The following is a 16,844-nucleotide window of genomic DNA, read 5'->3' as shown; positions in this document are numbered from 1 at the left end:
GTGTGGATTTGAGACTCGGAGGAATAAACAACCAAGGATCGTGTTCTTAAATTTTTTTTTTTTTCTTCAGCATCTGGTTATTAATTATGGCTGTCATCAAACATTGCCTGGGCCTCTGCTAAAACACCAGCTGGATCATGTAGTTCAATCTAAATAAAAAGAATACAAATCAGTTATGCAGTGTAATTGAAGAAGCTTAAGGTTTTATAGATCTTGATTACTTGAGCATTATTGGAGAGTCTCCCACATATCAGGACTTCAGCTCATATTGCAGCCTTTCTAAAGCCTTTTAGAAACAACTATACTCGCTTTATTTTATTAGTGTGTTGTACATCACTTCATCTCCTTGAAATAGCTCTGTGTGAGTGACTTTAACAAAACACACTCTTGGACAAAAGTGGCTTTGATTTGTAGCCTCTTGGGCCTCACCTGTAGTTTTAGTAAAGGGGGTGCTGGTGACAAAAGGCTTATGAAAACCTCAATTCAATTTTTCTCCTTTTATCTATTAACTTCATATTCTGAGATCAACACATCTCTACCCTTTGAAAGCACTGTAACAGCAGTGAAAGGTGATGCTTTGTTTTTGCTTATAGAGCCGAAGAGAATTGGATCATCACTTGTCTTCGGGGAGTTAAATAAACAGCCAGACTTGCACATCCTGCCTTAATGTACCAGCAGTTCATCCCAGGCTGTTGGGTTGTTGAGGCTCTTCTCAGTGACCTTTGACAAACCACATAAAGTAAATATTTTTAGCTACAGAAGTGCTGCTCCTTTCACTCTTTTTGCAAAATAGAGATTGTTTTTCCCTGGTGGGTATTTGGGATTTATTATTCTGCACTGCTGTGGGTGTGCCTGGTTCTTACAGGATTAACTGGCTTGTCAAAACTGTGCTCAAAGGGCCCTTGGTTATTGAAACCGGATTTGTAAAAACAGGGGCAACGAAGATATAACAGCTGTGAGCTTCGGAAGTGGTGCGTGGTGTCATTTGGAACAGCCCTGGCCCTGGGCCAGAGGAAGGTGGGTGGCTTTACCTGCCCAGGGGCTGTGCTATTCCCTGTGTTACTGGTGCAGAGTAGTGTGCTGTGGTTATCCAGGGTGGGTCTGCTTGGCTCTAAGTGACGGGGAGCAGCTTCCCCACCCCATCGTGCACTGACCATCCCTTGGAAACTGATGCCTTCATGTTTCACATCTGCAGTTTGCAGACCATGGAGGTTCAAGCTGAGACTCTTACGGACAGCTGTCACTTGGAGCCACAACTGTTCACTGCTGATTCCCATTTCCTGTCTTCATCCAAGGGCATGGAGTTGGGGACAGGCTCTCCTGTCCTCCAGGTCGTGCACCAAAGTGACACGCAAGGACCCTGTGGCTGCCAGGCTGGTGGCCCAGTGTGTCTTTGTCTCACCAAGTCTGTGGGATGGGGATAGGGCCTGGCTCTTCCTCTGCAGTGTATGTCAGTCAAGGGAAAAGAGGAGCAGGGGATGTGAGCTCTAGGACACCATCTACCCACCTTGGGCCCAGGTGGGAAGCTGCACATGCCCCTCTGCCCTTGGGGCTGCTGGACACGGTGAGCCCTGACAGGGAGGAAAGAGCTGCTGTTCACCCTGAGCTGCTCGGGTTGCTGCAGGGTCTGCTCAGCCTCAGCACCTGGGCTTGGTGAAATCATTTGGTCTTGACGCAAATCCCACTATTGTCTCTGCCTGTATTGTCCCCGTTTCCTTTGTGCTGCATCAGGTCTCTGAGCGGTTCTGGTGCATGAGAACTGCATTTTTTCAGATGTAGGCAATTGGGAGGCTCCAGCAGAGGCTGCATGAGCTGTTAGTCCCTAGGGGCCATTTAGGACGCTGCTGGCCAAAAGACTGAGCACACACCCCGTGGGGGAAATCTCTTGGGGAGTGAAATGCTACCTGGAGAGCTGACCCGAGCACTGATGAATGCAAACACTAAAATTTCCAAGCAGTTACCTCTGGGAGTGGATACTGAGTAGGGGCTGGAGCGTTGTCTCTGCCAAAGTCAACCAGAACTCCACACTTCGGTATATCTGCTACCCAGATGCCTTCTAACTGCTGTCCCTTATCCAGGTAAAAGTATTTCCCTGGGCCATGCTTCTTGCCATCTTTCCAACCTCCTTCGTACCGATTTCCATTTGCTGCAATTAAATACATGAACAGACCTTGAAATTTGCACCATTTGGTTAAGGGGTTACAAATGAAATCAATCAACAGAGCAAACCAGCAGAGATCATGTGTTTGGCTCCTCTTAGTAATTTCAAGGTGGCTGTGGCACTGTGTGTCATTTTGATTTTGCAGTGCTCCATTTGCTGTGCCACAGAGGGAGAAAATGCTGTAGAAGGAGTCCACACTTGCCCACTTGGAACCAGGACAGTGCTCACCTGCTTTGTTCTTCTCACAGTGATACTCATTCTTTGCTGACACAAGGAGCAAGTGTGCTCAGGGTAAGGGACTGGTCCCTGAGTCACTCTTCACAACAAGAAAAATTACAGGACACGAGTTTCAGATTTGTTACTGCAACAAATCACACAGGATCTCTGGCTTGAAGAGATTTGCTTGTCTGGGCAAGGAACAGAGCACTGATTGCTGTCCAGTCAAAATAATCTTGATTTCAAAGAATACTTTTAGTTAAGTTTTTCCTCAATGAATTACGGGGTGAGAATTGCTGTGAGAGTCTGAACGGTTCAGGCAGTCAGTTACAGACTGTTTTTCCAGCTGTACTGCTTGTCTTGGCATTTTTCTGCAAGTTGAGAGAGGCTTTTTTTGGGCTCTGTGCTGCTCTCCAGGAATCCACCCATCCATCACTAACAGGGAAAGTAGAGCTGCAAGGGGAAGAGAGCAGCCTCATCCATGGATGCTGGTTGAGAAGGGGCATCATACCCATGGTGACGCTGGAGCTGGGATACATCCAGACCACCCTGCTGTCACTAAGAGAGTCCTCTGCTCACCCCTTTTCCTACATACAGTGTTTCTAAGCCCAAACTCATGGGGATTTCTGACATGTTAGTGGAAATACCTTTGAGTCTCAGCTGAACTCTGCCATTCTTCATCACAAGAAGTGGCTGAAATATCAGGGCACACCACATGGTGCTGCAGAGATAGCCAGGATGCTGTAAGGGAAGAGGGAAAAACCAAAAATGCTTCTGGAGAATGTAGCTGCTGGGCTGCTCAGGCAGGGTCTGGTTTACAGGCTGGAGCTATGGTGATGGTTATCTGCAACCTTGATTTGGTTTTGTGCTTATCTGCAGCACCAACGTGCCCTGCCCACAGGGGTGGGAGCAGCTTGGCTTTTGCACTCCAGCCACCAACAAGTGAGAAACCACCAAAATCACAGCCCTGGCTGAAAGGAGGGGGCAGCGAACGCCCTGACTGCACTGTGGTGCCCAGCTGCTCCCATCTGCTCTCCTCCCAGAGCACCCGAGGCTGTGTTGCTCACAACCATGATCCCTGTGGATGCGAAGTGCTCTGGTACAAAGCTGTTGGGGAATGGATGTAGCAGAGGCGGCAGATCAGCGCGGTGCTCTCAGCCAATCTCACCCTCACCGGGCACGCTGCCACTACAAGCAATTTAATCTTGAGCTGCAGCTCATCATGACCTCCACTGAAGAACTCCTTTTCTTTCACATGGCAAAGCTGCTGGCACGTGGGCGCACTTCCAGCAGCTGAGCTGAATGCATTAAGCTCGTGGGTATGAAATAATTGCTCCGGCTAATTTTAACCAAAAGGAATCCAGCTAACAATCAGTCAGAGGCTACGCTGGAGGCAACTGGGCTCTGAAATGGTTCATCAGCCACAGCTCAGCCTGCAGGGGCTGTTAGTTTATAACTAACAGGGCCTTTGATGGGAGCACAGCAGATCAGTGGAAGATTCCCTCTGGAAGCGGGTGCTGATTTCATCCGGATGAGCCATTGGTCCAAAGCGAGAGAGCACAGTCATGCATGTGCTGTGCAGTGAAGGTCATGCTCATTCCTCCCAGCTGCTTTGCTTAGCTAATTACTCGCCTTGAGATCACTTCCAAGCAAAAAAATAGAATAGATGAATAATAATATGGAGATAATATTTCTTCAGATGTTCTTGGAATGCCGTGCCTGGTATTACAGAGATTTTTGGGATTCTTGGCTTTGGGAAAAAATGTGTTAAAGTCCAAGGGGAAAAATTTTAAATTTCTGTATTTATGCTGAGATTGGCCCTAACATTTCCAATCCATGATGTGCTTGGTGTTATTTATGGAAAAGGATTGTGTACTAATGAAACCCCTGTGTTCACTCAACATGAGCCACTGTCGGAAGCAGACAGAGGGGATGGAGTGAACACAAAAAGAAAACTGTTGTTGTTTTTTTTTTCCTGTGCTGGAAACTGGACTCTTCTTTGGTATGCAGAGCAAGAAAGCCTGTCTGGCAAAGTGCCTGGCTTGAAAAGAGAGATTTGCTCTTCTCTGACCCAACAGTATATTATCTCTAACCCGAACCATCCCAGTCATTTAAATGTAAATCACAGCAAAAGTAGGCTTTCGTGCGTGTGGGCTTATGGGCCCTTGCTCAGCCTGTGCTGCCCCCAGCTCCAGACCAGGAGGGGAGGGATGACACGGACCGGCTGCAGCCCTGCTGCAAGGCTGCAGTGTAGCACTCAGAAATCTGGATGGCAGAGACACCCGGAGGGCAGCTTGGAAGGGGCAGGGTGAGGATGGTCAGTACTTACGGAGCCGCAGCACGCCCTGCCCATTGGGCTGATCCACCAGCCACTGTCCCTCGTAGACGGAACCGTCCTTGTACTGCATCTTTCCCCAGCCACTCCGCAAACCGTTGCTCCACTCGCCCTCGTAGCACTCCCCGTTGGGGTAAAAGAACACCCCCCGGCCCTGGGCAGCAGCACAGAGATGGCTGGTTAGGAGCTGCTCTATTGAAAGGGGTCAGTGTTCAACTTTGGGACATCACTTTGATAGAAGACTCCTTTGTTTATTACTCTTACACATGGCTGCTGGCAGCCCAGCTCTGTGGCTGTTCTCGCGCTGAAGGAAATGAGATGTGGTAGTATAGGATTTTTTTTTTGGCAAACAGTTTTATTCCCTTGACAAAACCCTGGGTTTATATCTCAGTGTGTTATTATTGGCATGATTGCTGCTACTATTTAGCTAAAAGTGGGTTTTAGAAGTATATAAACCTGCCTGGGGATAGGCAGCATTAAAGGATGTATCTCTCAACATAGGGATTTCATGTCTTTCAACCCTGATGACGTTTCCAGCTCAGTGTGTCCCAGGCTGGGCAACTCCAGCCCTTGTTTGTCTTAGGTGTATGTTTGCCATCAAGTGAAGTCTAGAAGTACCCCCTATGCCAGAGAGTGATACCAATAAGAAATATTTCCATATTACTAACACATTTTCCCATTGGAATAAAGTGTTCTTTTTTCTCTGAACAAATAATAAAACCAGTTCTGGAAACAACTGATTTTTCTGAGTGTTGATTTTATTAAACTGCATGGATGTAAGGGAGAAACTTTTTTAGAAGAAAACCTAACCATAGTGATATTTGGATGTCATTATACATCTTTCACCAAAGCTCAATTATCCAAAATATGACCTTAAAGAACAGGAAGGGAAGCTCCCTCCAAGAGACAGGAGCCATGGAGCCACACGCCCATTAGAAGCGTTGGTGGAGATGAGTTTAATTTAAAAGCAGACACAAAGACAAACACAAGGTTTCCACTGGCAGATCCAAAAACGTTCCTACAGGGATTTTGCACATTACATTGCAGTCACTTCTACCAGATTACTTTCTCATTATGTTCCTTTTAGAAAAAAAACAGTGATTTATGTGACAGGCTTAATTTCCAAAATAACTCAAGTTAGTTGCCTATTATGCTGTAAAACTCCCAGAAGAAAGTACATTTTCTGGCAGTGCCTATAATACAGGTTCCTCTGACTTGTTCAAGGATAAGAGGAATGAAAGGGATGGGTGAGGAGGATTAAGAGATGGGATGGGAAACCTCCCATCCTGCCTAGCCAAGCTGCAAGTGAGTCTGAGCAGTAACCACTGCTCTGCAGCAGCTGGTGGCGAACTTGGGGCCATAGCCTGGTAACCAGCAGATGGGTGGGGATGACTCCCTCTCCAGGAAGGAGATGGCACTCCCATAAAAATCTTGGATTTTTAGTCTTGACCATTCAATTCAGCCTCAGTATTGGGAAAAATAGTATTTTAAGTAATCTTTTTGCACATGTGCACCCAGCTCTTCCCTGTGTTTTGGGTCCCGCTGCCTCACTGTTGGCACATGCAGAAAATCTCACTTACACCTCTTCGGTCATTTTCCCACCAGCCTGTGTACACCCTCTTGTATTCCTTGGTTACTGGGTCAGGAATGCTGTATGAGCCATAACCATCCCGCTTCCCAAACTTCCAGTCACCGCTGTAAATAGCTCCTGTGTTTTTCCATAGCTGGGTGCCTTTACCTGGTTAACAAACGAGAGGAGTGACAGGGAGACCATCATGGTTAGGAGAAGGGTGTACAGGGCTGCCCTTCCTGCTCCATCGCAGGCAGGGTAGCACTCCCTGCACCAAGACAGGCTTATGTCTGGGATTCAGTTTAGCTTCCCAAGTTGGAACTATTGTTAATCTTGATCAGGGGCTTCCTGTGTGGCCTCTGCTGAATGCACTGAAATCTTTCCAAACCTCAGTTTACTGCTTGTAAACAAGCCTGTCCTGCTCCGGCTGCTCCAGGCTTGGACAGGGTCTCCTTCCCCTGCTCTGTCTCCTGCAGCCCCTGCCACATCTTGGGAATAAATTAAGATTCCTGGAGCCAAGTCAGGAGCTGATAGAGCTCCAGGGACTGTGCAGCTAGGGCACATCCCAGTGCATGGAGCTGACTGCAGCTTGCTGTATTTGGAAAGGATTTTTAAACATCTGTAATAGAGATATTTTGGGTAATTGCCCCCGAGTGCATGCAAAAGCTCTTCAAGTTACATATTAGAAATGTTTCTGCATTTTTGCATTACATTTATCAAATATATATAAATGTGTGTGTGTGTAATATAGTCATACATGAATGAATGCTCTTCCAGGAGCATATAGAACCACTGACTGCTCCCTGCCCCTAGGAACCTCTGTAAGGACATCTAAGGTGCTACTTTTTCTCAAAATTGTCTTACCATGTTTCAAGTTGTCCAACCATTCTCCAGTATACTGATCCCCATTTACAGCATAGATTGTGTGTCTTAATCCACATTTCTGGGCTTTCCTGTCCCATTCATAAAAGAGAGGGTCTCTAATCCTGGGGTACTTTATAACGGGCATATTGTTGGTATCTGGAGAAGAAAACAAATTATTATCAGCAATAAATTAGAAATTACTCAGGCAGGTACAGGCAGAACAGTATTTGTGAGCCATGCTTTAAGATGCACCCAAGTCAGTAACTGATGCCTGGCTTTGGAGGGGTGAAACAAGAGATACAACAAACAGGAGGCAACTAAAGATACTGAAGTACAAACCAGCACTATGTGAAAATGGGCTCATAGCATAGCCTGGCCTGTTAGGAAATGTTAAATAAATCTCAGCAGGTCAGGTTTGTGGTGGGCGTTGATCTCTGCACCTGCTCGAGATCTTGGGGAGTGCAGGGAAAGGCATCTATTCCATACAACTGATGGAACAGGTCAGGGAGTTGTCCAGTGTCCCTGAGGCCTACCCAGAGCTGGGACACTTCATACCCTCAGCAGTAATGCAGCTCAGGCTCCTTTACTGCTAAAAATATCAGTCCTCCAGGTGCCTTATTAAAAGGGGTTGAAACCACAACGTTTCCATCTCCCAGGAAGCTGTGGACTCGCCCACGGCAGGCCAAGTGCTCACCAGCCCATCAAGCTGCCAAGGAGTGACTTCTGAGGTGACGTGGGTTTAAAGCAGGAACAGCAGGCAGGGGATGACAGGCACAGTGGGGGTGTTTCAGGTGTTGGAGGCCTGGAGGGAAAGGGTCAGTGCGGGGGAAGAGGAGGGAAAAGGAGATGTTTTGCCTCATAAATACAGAGAACAATGGTGGAGTGCAGCATGGAGGTGATTTCTGAGCACTGCCAATGGAACCACTGTTCAGCACAGTGGGAATTGGGCACAGACTCGGAGGTGAGAGCGGTCTCCTATAAACCATAAACAAAAGCCAAAAGGTGGCTGTAGAAACAAAAGCAAGTTTCTATGAATGCCGTTAACATCCAGAGCTCGGCTGGAGCCCGGCGGGGTGGGATGCTCTCCGATTTTGTCTCCTGGGCTCCCCCTTCTGTCCTGATCCTCTGGACTGAGCCGTATCGAGTGATTTTGCTGCGTCTTTCCCTTCTCGGCAGAGCGAAGCTCTGGTTCCTGCTGTGCTGCGGGTGCCGGGAAGCCCGGCAGGGGAGAAAACATGGACCGTGGGAGGAGAGGGGAAAAGAAAGGTGCTTTAGGTCCTTTCTAGGAAATAAAAGCTAGAAATACTAACTAAGAAAATACTGTTAAGGGTTCATCCTCAGTTCTCCATTTTCCAACTGTGGGCAATGGTCATTCAACAGCTATTTGGGAGGACAACATTGCTAAATAAAAGTAGTTATGTGTCCAGAATGAGTCTTGAACACCGAGGACAGGATGCATCCCTCGGTATGATGGAGTCACAGCCCCTCATAGAGGATGTTTTTCCAGCAATGCAAATACAGGATACACTAAAACTGCTGAGTTCCTCCCTCACTTTTGGGTGCTGCAGCTCCTGGAGAATGGGGGGCCTTGCCAATATTTGCCAAGGGCTGGGGTTTTTCAGGACACCGTGCCACACATTGCTGGCTTGTGTCTGCCCTGCCTTTGCTGGGGAAGCTGAAGAGCCGAGCTACAGCAACCTGTACCCACCCTGACACTGGCCATGACCTCTGAGCAGCTCATGCCTGTGACAAGAAGTCTCTTCACTACCCCTGCCAGATGGGAGCATCGCTTTCCCACCATCATATCCCACCACTTCTTTAACTCAAAGCTTAGGATTTACAAACCCCAGGGAGGATTCCCAGCTGCGGGGGCAGCCCCATCTGCTCGCCGTGTCCTGCGAGGCACAGCCCGCGCAGAGTACCCGGGGTAAGGCGGGCCAGCGGGAGCCGCCTTTACTTGCTGAATTCCCTTCTAAATTTACGTCAGCGATGACAGGTTTGCGTAAGTGATAACGCAGTCGGTATTCGCCTCCCTGGATGTTTTTAGCCGCCTACTACCAGGGCGCGGGGAGGCTGGCAGCGAGAGGCAGGCGGTGCAGAGTCGTTCCGGCTGCAGCTCTCGGTGCCGAGGGCGAGAGGCTGCAGCTCCCGTGCGTCTCTGCCGCGGCGCTGGGGGATGAGGCTCGTACAGACCTCCGCGTCCTCCTCCAGACGCTGCTCTGCGACTTTTGTCAGGTCTCTGGTAAAATGCTTAGTTTGCACGGCCCTACAGGAAGCCCATTTTTTCCTCTGGCTCTTTGCGGAACTTCAGAGCAATGCAATGTAGCTACTTTTTTTCATCTTACATCTTAACTGAATGAAGAGCAAGGAGGGAAACACACCTGGGTGCAGAGAAGCGGCTGCTGACTGTCCCTGGAAGCATCGCGCCTGGCATCACACCCCTGTGCACCCTGCCTGACTGTCCCCCGGCCCCGAGGTGCCCCAGCTGAGCTCAACCCTTGCAGTGACGCAGCACCACGGCACTGCTCCGCACCGGGGTCCCTTTGCCAGCATCCACCGGCGCAGCAGAGTCACCCCCATCCCCTCCTCGCCCCCAGGGTACTGTCTGCGAGGGGAATGCTCAGGGCGCCTGTTGCTGCTCCTCCCCGGCGTGAGCCGGGAAGGAGGGCAGCGGTGCGAGCGGCCGACGGGGAAAGACCACGAGCTCGGTTTGCAAAGCACCCTGGAGTGTGGCCGCCGCTCTCCTGCCTCCCCTGATGCCGAGGATCAAACCGCGGACACCGACCTGTCATGGTGGCGGCTGGGGGCTGCCCGCGGCGGCGGCGGGGTCGCCATAGCGACGTGCCAAACTCCAGCGCTAAGGGCCACGGGAGCGGCCCGGGGCGGGGAGGGATGTGCTGGGACACGGCATCACACTCTGGTCCCCACGCTGAGCACGGGGGATGGAGCCGGAGCCACCGGGCACACGCAGCGCTGTGCAGCTACGTGCCCTGAGCTCGGGATTTTCCAGCAGAATATAAAGTGCTAATAAGCAACGAGTGTTTCCCCTCTGGTTGGTTTTTCATACACCCAGCAGCAGAACACTGGAAATGAAAGCACTGATTACAGCACCTATGAGTAACAAATAAATCAGCCTTGCAAATGTCAGGAGAAACAGGAGAAAGCCGCTGAAAATGCACATCAGTGATCTTAAAGGAGAAATCTGAATAAACCTGACACTAATTCCCTCATCCATTACATTTCTTCCACAGCCGTGGTGAGCAGGGATTGCCACTCTGGCCTTGTGGGTGTCTGTAATCATCTTCCCTAATGGGTAATTGACTGTGCACATTTCTAGTATCAAACCAAAGCTCTTGTATGACTCCCATGAGCCAAATGCATTTGATTCTAATCCTTTCACCATAATTTTTGTGCACAGCTCTGCAAGCTGTATGGTAAAAATGCTGAGGTAGGTGGGAAATCTTGCGATGAAAACAAGCAGCTGCTTCTGTAAAGATGAGATACAGCTCAGTCTTCCCTGACAGGTGCTCCTTTGCCATCTTCAATATCTGTGGCATTGAATGTGGCTTCAATGTTGTGTCCATGCTCAGATAGGACAGAGAATGGATTTATTCCAAGTGTGAGTGTGACTAAAGGCAAATATTCCATTTCTCATTACACGTGTGAGGGCCATGGAGCCAAAGGAGACAATGCCACTGCCTGAGAAATCCGGTGAAGGAAAATGAAGTGGAGGGAAGAAAGAGGTGCTCCACAGACAACATGTGAGCTGGTGTGGAAATGGTGGAGGGAAATCTGTACCAAGGGAAAATACACACATGGAATTTCTTGTGTTAGTTTAGATGAACTACGAAGATGGCGGCTGCTAGCAAGCATTTCCAGGGATGTAGGAGAGGTAGAACTTAAAGACTTCTTTAAGCAGGAAAAAAAACGGAGAGAAAACCATGGAAGCTGACCAAGTTAAGAAACACTTACACTAGAGAAAATGTCTCCTGTTATTAAAAACGAGATGAAGATATTCAGGAAGGATTTATTCACAGTCAGTCACATTAATGTGCTCTGGTTTGGGGCAGAGCCTAAGAATTACTGAAGACAATCATTCCTGTGTTTTACCATGGCCAGTTGTAAGGGCTGGAGTGAGGACAGAGCTTTGGGGAAGAAATGAAGAAACCCATGAGGGAGAAGAAGAAATGCCTATTGCAGCCCAAAATCTACAGCCTGAAATTACAACCAGAAATAGCCATCTCTGGAAAAGTATTAACTATTTTTTAACTTCGGCCCCTATATTGCACTGCACTTAACTGAGAGATTGGCAATTAAAATAATTAGCTAATTCAGACCATTTCACTTGTTTATTTTTAAAGAGCACAGGCTGCCTGAAGTTTTTGAACTGCTAGTCCAAACTATGCCATACCTAACCACAGCTTCTGCTGACCAGTAGTTACAGACATATTTGAAAATCAATATACATTTGAAAACAATAAAAACTTTAAAAGACTTAAAATATTTTAGCAACAAATTAAAATTCGCAAATTGAGATCAAAAACTCCCTCTGCAAAAACCTCTGTATCTGGATATGATGGAGAGTGCTGCCTCCAGTTCTGAGTCACTTATTTTAAATTCTTCTGCTCCTGGTCTCTGTGTGGTTTTTATTTTACTTACATGGTCCCAGAATGGGTTATCAGCACCCTCACAGACCCTCCTGCCCCCTCCATGGGGGCTTCACAGAGACATTTATCTAGGAAGGGGCAGTGTGTGGTTCCCATCTACAGTTTTCTTAGTCCAGGTATAAACACTTGAATCATACTTAATTATTTTGTCACTTGATAATATCATTCTGTACCTTTTTGTATTACAAGGGTACAGAGTGGGAAAATGTAAGCATGTTCTTCTTACAAAAAAAGACAAAATTATACCAGCTTGAAGAGAAGGTGGTGATATTTGAAGTTTAATCAAAAAGTTCTTTTGACTCACTCAACTGAAATTTTACTTAGAAAATGTTATTCCATTTTGAGAGAAGGAACCCCCTTAGTAAGTAGGAAGTGGGGATAATTTTTGCAAAGGGTGTCAGATATATCTAGAATATATAATTCAGTCAAAGAGTGAGATATAAACCCAAAGTGACCCTGAAATGTCCTAACCAAACTCTCTTCCTCTCCCAAGAGCAGTTGTTTCCAGGCACAACATTGAGGCCACTATGAAAAGTAGGGTCAAAAAGTCAAGTTATGATGTGCTAGCAGGAGAATTTGGGTTTTCCTTGACACAATTCCCCTCGTTCCAGCCTTGCCAGCCAAGATTTGGCCCCAAATACCTTTCCTGGCGGTTTGGTTTCTTTTTCTTGTTTTACTGTGACAGGCATTGGCCATTGACATCAAGGAACAGCAAAGCCTCCTTCACCAGGCAGCGACAGGGCTTCAGTTCTGCTGCTGTTTGTACTGTTGCTGCTTTAGTTGTCTGGAAGTTGATTAAACCTTACATTTATTAAGACTGAAAGGAAGCTTTTAAATCTGTCCATGTAAATTATGCTGTAACTCAGCCCCTTATTCTGCCAACACAGTTCATTGAACTCCACTTACTTCCAGGCTGGACACACTGAAGAACAAATCAAGCACTGGGAGTTTGTGCGTGGAAACATGCCCAGAAAAACACCTTTCTGCAGCAAGGTCCTGTGACATATGATGCACTTTCATTTTTTTTACTTTTAAGAGCAGGATTTTTAAAAAAAATTAAATATAGCCCAAGGCCCTCAGTATTCTACATCTGAAACCAATCATTTTCTCACTGAAAGGAGACAGCTGCTCCAAGCTGAGTTTGCTCTCACTAAGCTTGGGGAATCACCCATGTTAAGTGTCCAAACCAACTGAAAACTGTCAGAATCAATAAATTAAATTTATTCTGGGAAGTTCGTAGAATAAATAGAGAAAAAGCATTTAGGGAAACATATGTTGGAATTCTTTAAAGGTGAAGAGTGTGACAACAACATACTGTGGAAGTGGGATGCTCAGACGCGTGTTTTATTGCTGCTATATTCAAAAGAAAAGCCAGGGAAGAGGTGGGAGGGTCTTGGACTCCAACCAAGCCTGTGTCAGTGAGCTGAAGGAGCTTCCCCACCACTCTGCTCCAAAGAATTGTCATCAGCAGGATTTAGGAGGGATTGAAGTGAAAGGTTTGAGGTGTAAAAATTCAAACTTCACCTGGTTGACTCTGGCTTAAGAGGCAGCCTTGTGGGAAAGCATTTAAAATTCTTCCCTCCTTTTTGCTGGGAGCAGCTCTCTCAAGATAAAAACCATGTTTGTTTTACATCAAAACAACCTAAAGCTAAACCCGTTCGTTATCTGGAATGTTCAGGCACTTAGATAGTGATGCAAACTGAAAGGCTGAAGTCCTGGAAGCTGACACCAGATACCCTCTCCCCATGAGTTCCTGCTGCTGCAGATTTACAGCTCATGGTCTCTGCTTAACTACCTGCAACAAGGTAGAGGTTTAAAGGTAAAGTTATGAAGTTAATTTCTGAAGTCACCCAAAGCTGAGAATTATTTACTGCAACCGTGGAGTGCTTTGCAAGACTCTTAATATTGTTGGAAGCAGATAAATTTGGCCATACTTGAGCTAACGCCTCACTTGAAGTCCTTAATTTATTCCTTAACTAAGGGATAAATCCAGATGAATACAAGATGAATCAGCAGCATCAATCTCCAGCTGAAACACGTGCCAAGTATTTTATTTACCACATCTTCTTGTCACCTGATGTTAGAATAGGGACTCATCTACATTTATATTTTGTCCTTTCCCGTTTGCTATGCTGGAAAGAATCTGTATTTCTAGAACAGGGGAAAAGCATCAAAGGAAAAAGCCTCAATTATCTTAAGAGGAAAGAATGAATGGAATTTGCATTCAGGAATAGTCTGGAGGTTGAAGGAAAGGAGCTAACATATGCCTGTACATATATATAACTATGTGTACGCAAACAAAATCTAACACCCAGAGAACAAACAGTCACAATTTTGCTGTGATCCTTAACTTGATTTATTAACTCAATTTCTTAGATATGTTTTCTGGCAGTGAAAGGTTGGTGAATTGGGGATTAATTAAGGTAAAGACAAACCAGAGATTTCGTGTTTGTAGATTTGCTGTGCAGTGGCCTTAGATGATCTCTGGCAGCAGAAAACAGCCATTAAAAAGCTGCAAGATACCTAGAAAAAGGATCACAAAATACTGAAATTCAGAGGAAAGGCACCATTTCTCATGTGTTGCCACAAGTGAAAGACAGGCGAGGTGTGGGAACCCCAAACATCAGCTGCACAGAGCTCTGCTCCCCATCCAGGGCTGAGGGGATCACTGTTGTCTCAGCTTGCTTTGGTTTTATTCACAAAGATGTGATTGAAATACTGAGATTATACAAACAGCTACAGCCTCCTAGGAGGTGGAGAGAGTTTACAGGTAATTCTGAAGTATTTCATAATGGTGCAATGTCAAACAATGCAGGACCAGCTGTAAGGCCAGCAGTGCTACACTCACATTGTTTGTGCTTAATTAAATGTTTCTGTAGTTTCTGTTTGAAAGAAAATGCAGATCTCTTGGATGAATATTAATTAGCATGGCTTAGTTAAAAAGTTGAAAGAAATCTTTTGAGGTAAACATTATGCACAGCCACAACATGCATCAGAATTGTTGCCTGTCAAGAGGTGTAGGGGAGAGGTAGGAGAGTTTGGGATAAATGTCTGGTGATTCCTTGGTGTTCTGGGAGAGCTCTGGGGCCGGCAAAGCAGGGCTCTGAGTGGGAAATGCGCAATATTTCCTGCCTTTGTATGAGAAACACCAACCACGGCCCTAATGAAATGTCCTCAGCCTGCAGAATTACAGCCCAGGGCAAATATTCATGACTGATAAGAGTTTCCTTCTGCTCTTTTGAGTCTTACAGATCAGCAGGGAAAGGAATACTTTTAAGGGTTATTGACAATTTATGATGTCTTCTAGAAATACCTTTTCCTGAATGTTAGGACTGACACAGGCAATCCTACAAATATGGAAGTGTTTTTACTTTCTGGATTCTCCCAGGTCTGCAGGGTCAGCACCTCAGCCTCCCCTCAACAGCAAGGGGTAAGGTGCAGCAACATCTTAGGGGTGGCTCTGTGATAAACTGATCTGATAGAGAACAGCAAAGGTGGAGGGAATGTTTTCATGTGGGAAGGAAAAGTAACTTTGCTAGCAGAGAGTATTCCAACCTTGTGGAGAACTGGAAAGTTTCGGCACGTATCCAGCGCAGAATTAACGCTCCGATCTGGGATCCTTTTTCTTCCAAAGTCTGTAATCCAAAATCCAGGCCTCCTGTAACATAAAGTCCTGTTACATAGGATTGTGGACAAATGCTAGAATCCAGGAAAAATTTAATACAGACATAACAAATTCCTGTGACATTTCTATTATGTTGATTAGTTTATTATTCTACTTCAGGATTATCAAGACCTGCCGTAACACATATGTTTGATCTCTGGACAATCATGGCCTCACTGGAGAAGCAGCAGGGACAATGCAACATCCCTGGGGTTGGTGATTCTTAAACCAGCAGAAATCCCAAACCACTGCAAGCTCTGAGCAGGTTTCTCTGGAAACTGAATGCAGAAGGTCATTGACCGCATTTCAGGCGTCCACCCACAAATGTAGGAAAAAAACATGCAAAAAGGGCAAACAGTGTGAATATAGACCTAGAGAAGGGACAGCAAGAACACTGAGGAGCGTCTCTACACATTTTTGGTTGTTTATGTCAATTCAAGGAAATGGGATCCTACATACGCTCCTCATGAAAAGGCAGCACTGTATTTGTGGCTTCACTTTGGCTTCACTCCTTCCCTCCCCTCCCCCTTGTACCTTTTTTTTCAATTGCTTCCTTCCCCTTCCCTTTGTCTTCCTCTTTGCCTATTTCTACCCGTTCACAAGAAACCCACAGGACATGATGCCAACATTTACAACTCTTCACATCCTGCCTGAGAACACTGGGCCCTGCTCACAACTGGCCAGTCCAGCTGCTGAGTGGGTAATTATCGTAAAAATAAAGAGATCAGGAATCCTCTTTGTCATCTTCTCTGATATTAAGGACCTGTGTTCAAGGTCCAGGCAGCTGCAGGGCTGGGCTGCCTCAGCCCAGGTGCGTGGTCATTCAGCCACCGGGTCCCTTTGAGGGGGCTGGCCCTGTGCAGTGGAGGTTTTATCTCCACTCTCAGCCCCATGTGTGATGAACCACCCTTACAGGGCAGGAAGGAGCTTCCAGGTCACACCACGGAGCACTTCAGGTGCTGGCACAACACGAGGGGGCTGAGGAGAGGTGTAGGGCCTCCAGGAGGTGACCGGGGCAGGGCGCGTGACAGCAGCGGAGGGGAGCCCCCATCTGAGGGGAGCCCTGGCCTGAGGAGAGCGCAGGCCTGAGGGGGACCATCACAGGAGGGCATCCCGGGCCTGAGAGGGACCCTCACTTGAGGGGAGCCCACACCTGAGGGGATCCCGCAGCTGAAGGGAGCCTTGAGCTGAGAGGAATCTCCGACCTGAGGGAACGCGTGGCCCGAGGCGAGCACTGACCGGAGCGCTCCCTCACCTGACGAGTCCCTCCCCTGAGGGGGGCGGGGCGGCGGGTGGCGCGCGCCGCCGCGGGGCCGCGCCCATGACCGCGCGCGATGACGTCAGCGGCGCGGGGGTGCGCGCGCGGG

The 16,844-nt window shown here is 47.2% G+C and overlaps 1 protein-coding gene across 4 annotated transcripts; it reads right to left on the bottom strand.

Moving 5' to 3' along the window:
* Window positions 1-65: 65 nt before the first annotated feature.
* MORN3 (MORN repeat containing 3) lies at window positions 66-16,772 on the bottom strand. 4 transcript variants are annotated; one of them, XM_048322916.1, is made up of 7 exons: window positions 16,733-16,772; window positions 15,369-15,471; window positions 7,147-7,302; window positions 6,293-6,450; window positions 4,707-4,866; window positions 1,962-2,146; window positions 66-149 (listed from the first exon to the last, which is right to left on the bottom strand). In XM_048322916.1, the coding sequence occupies exons 3-7, from the start codon at window positions 7,289-7,291 to the stop codon at window positions 81-83; spliced, it is 717 nt and encodes a 238-aa protein (XP_048178873.1). In that variant the 5' UTR covers window positions 7,292-7,302; window positions 15,369-15,471; window positions 16,733-16,772; the 3' UTR covers window positions 66-80. The 4 variants fall into 4 exon arrangements, with proteins under 4 accessions (XP_048178873.1, XP_048178872.1, XP_048178871.1 ...); XM_048322915.1 differs by lacking the exon at window positions 16,733-16,772 and adding an exon at window positions 16,631-16,708; XM_048322914.1 differs by lacking the exons at window positions 15,369-15,471; window positions 16,733-16,772 and adding an exon at window positions 9,932-9,997.
* Between the last annotated feature and the right edge of the window lie 72 nt (window positions 16,773-16,844).

Source organism: Corvus hawaiiensis, chromosome 18 (genome assembly GCF_020740725.1).
Source record: "Corvus hawaiiensis isolate bCorHaw1 chromosome 18, bCorHaw1.pri.cur, whole genome shotgun sequence".
In the NCBI taxonomy this organism is placed as follows: domain Eukaryota; kingdom Metazoa; phylum Chordata; class Aves; order Passeriformes; family Corvidae; genus Corvus; species Corvus hawaiiensis.
This window is presented reverse-complemented; position numbering and strand designations above follow the sequence as displayed.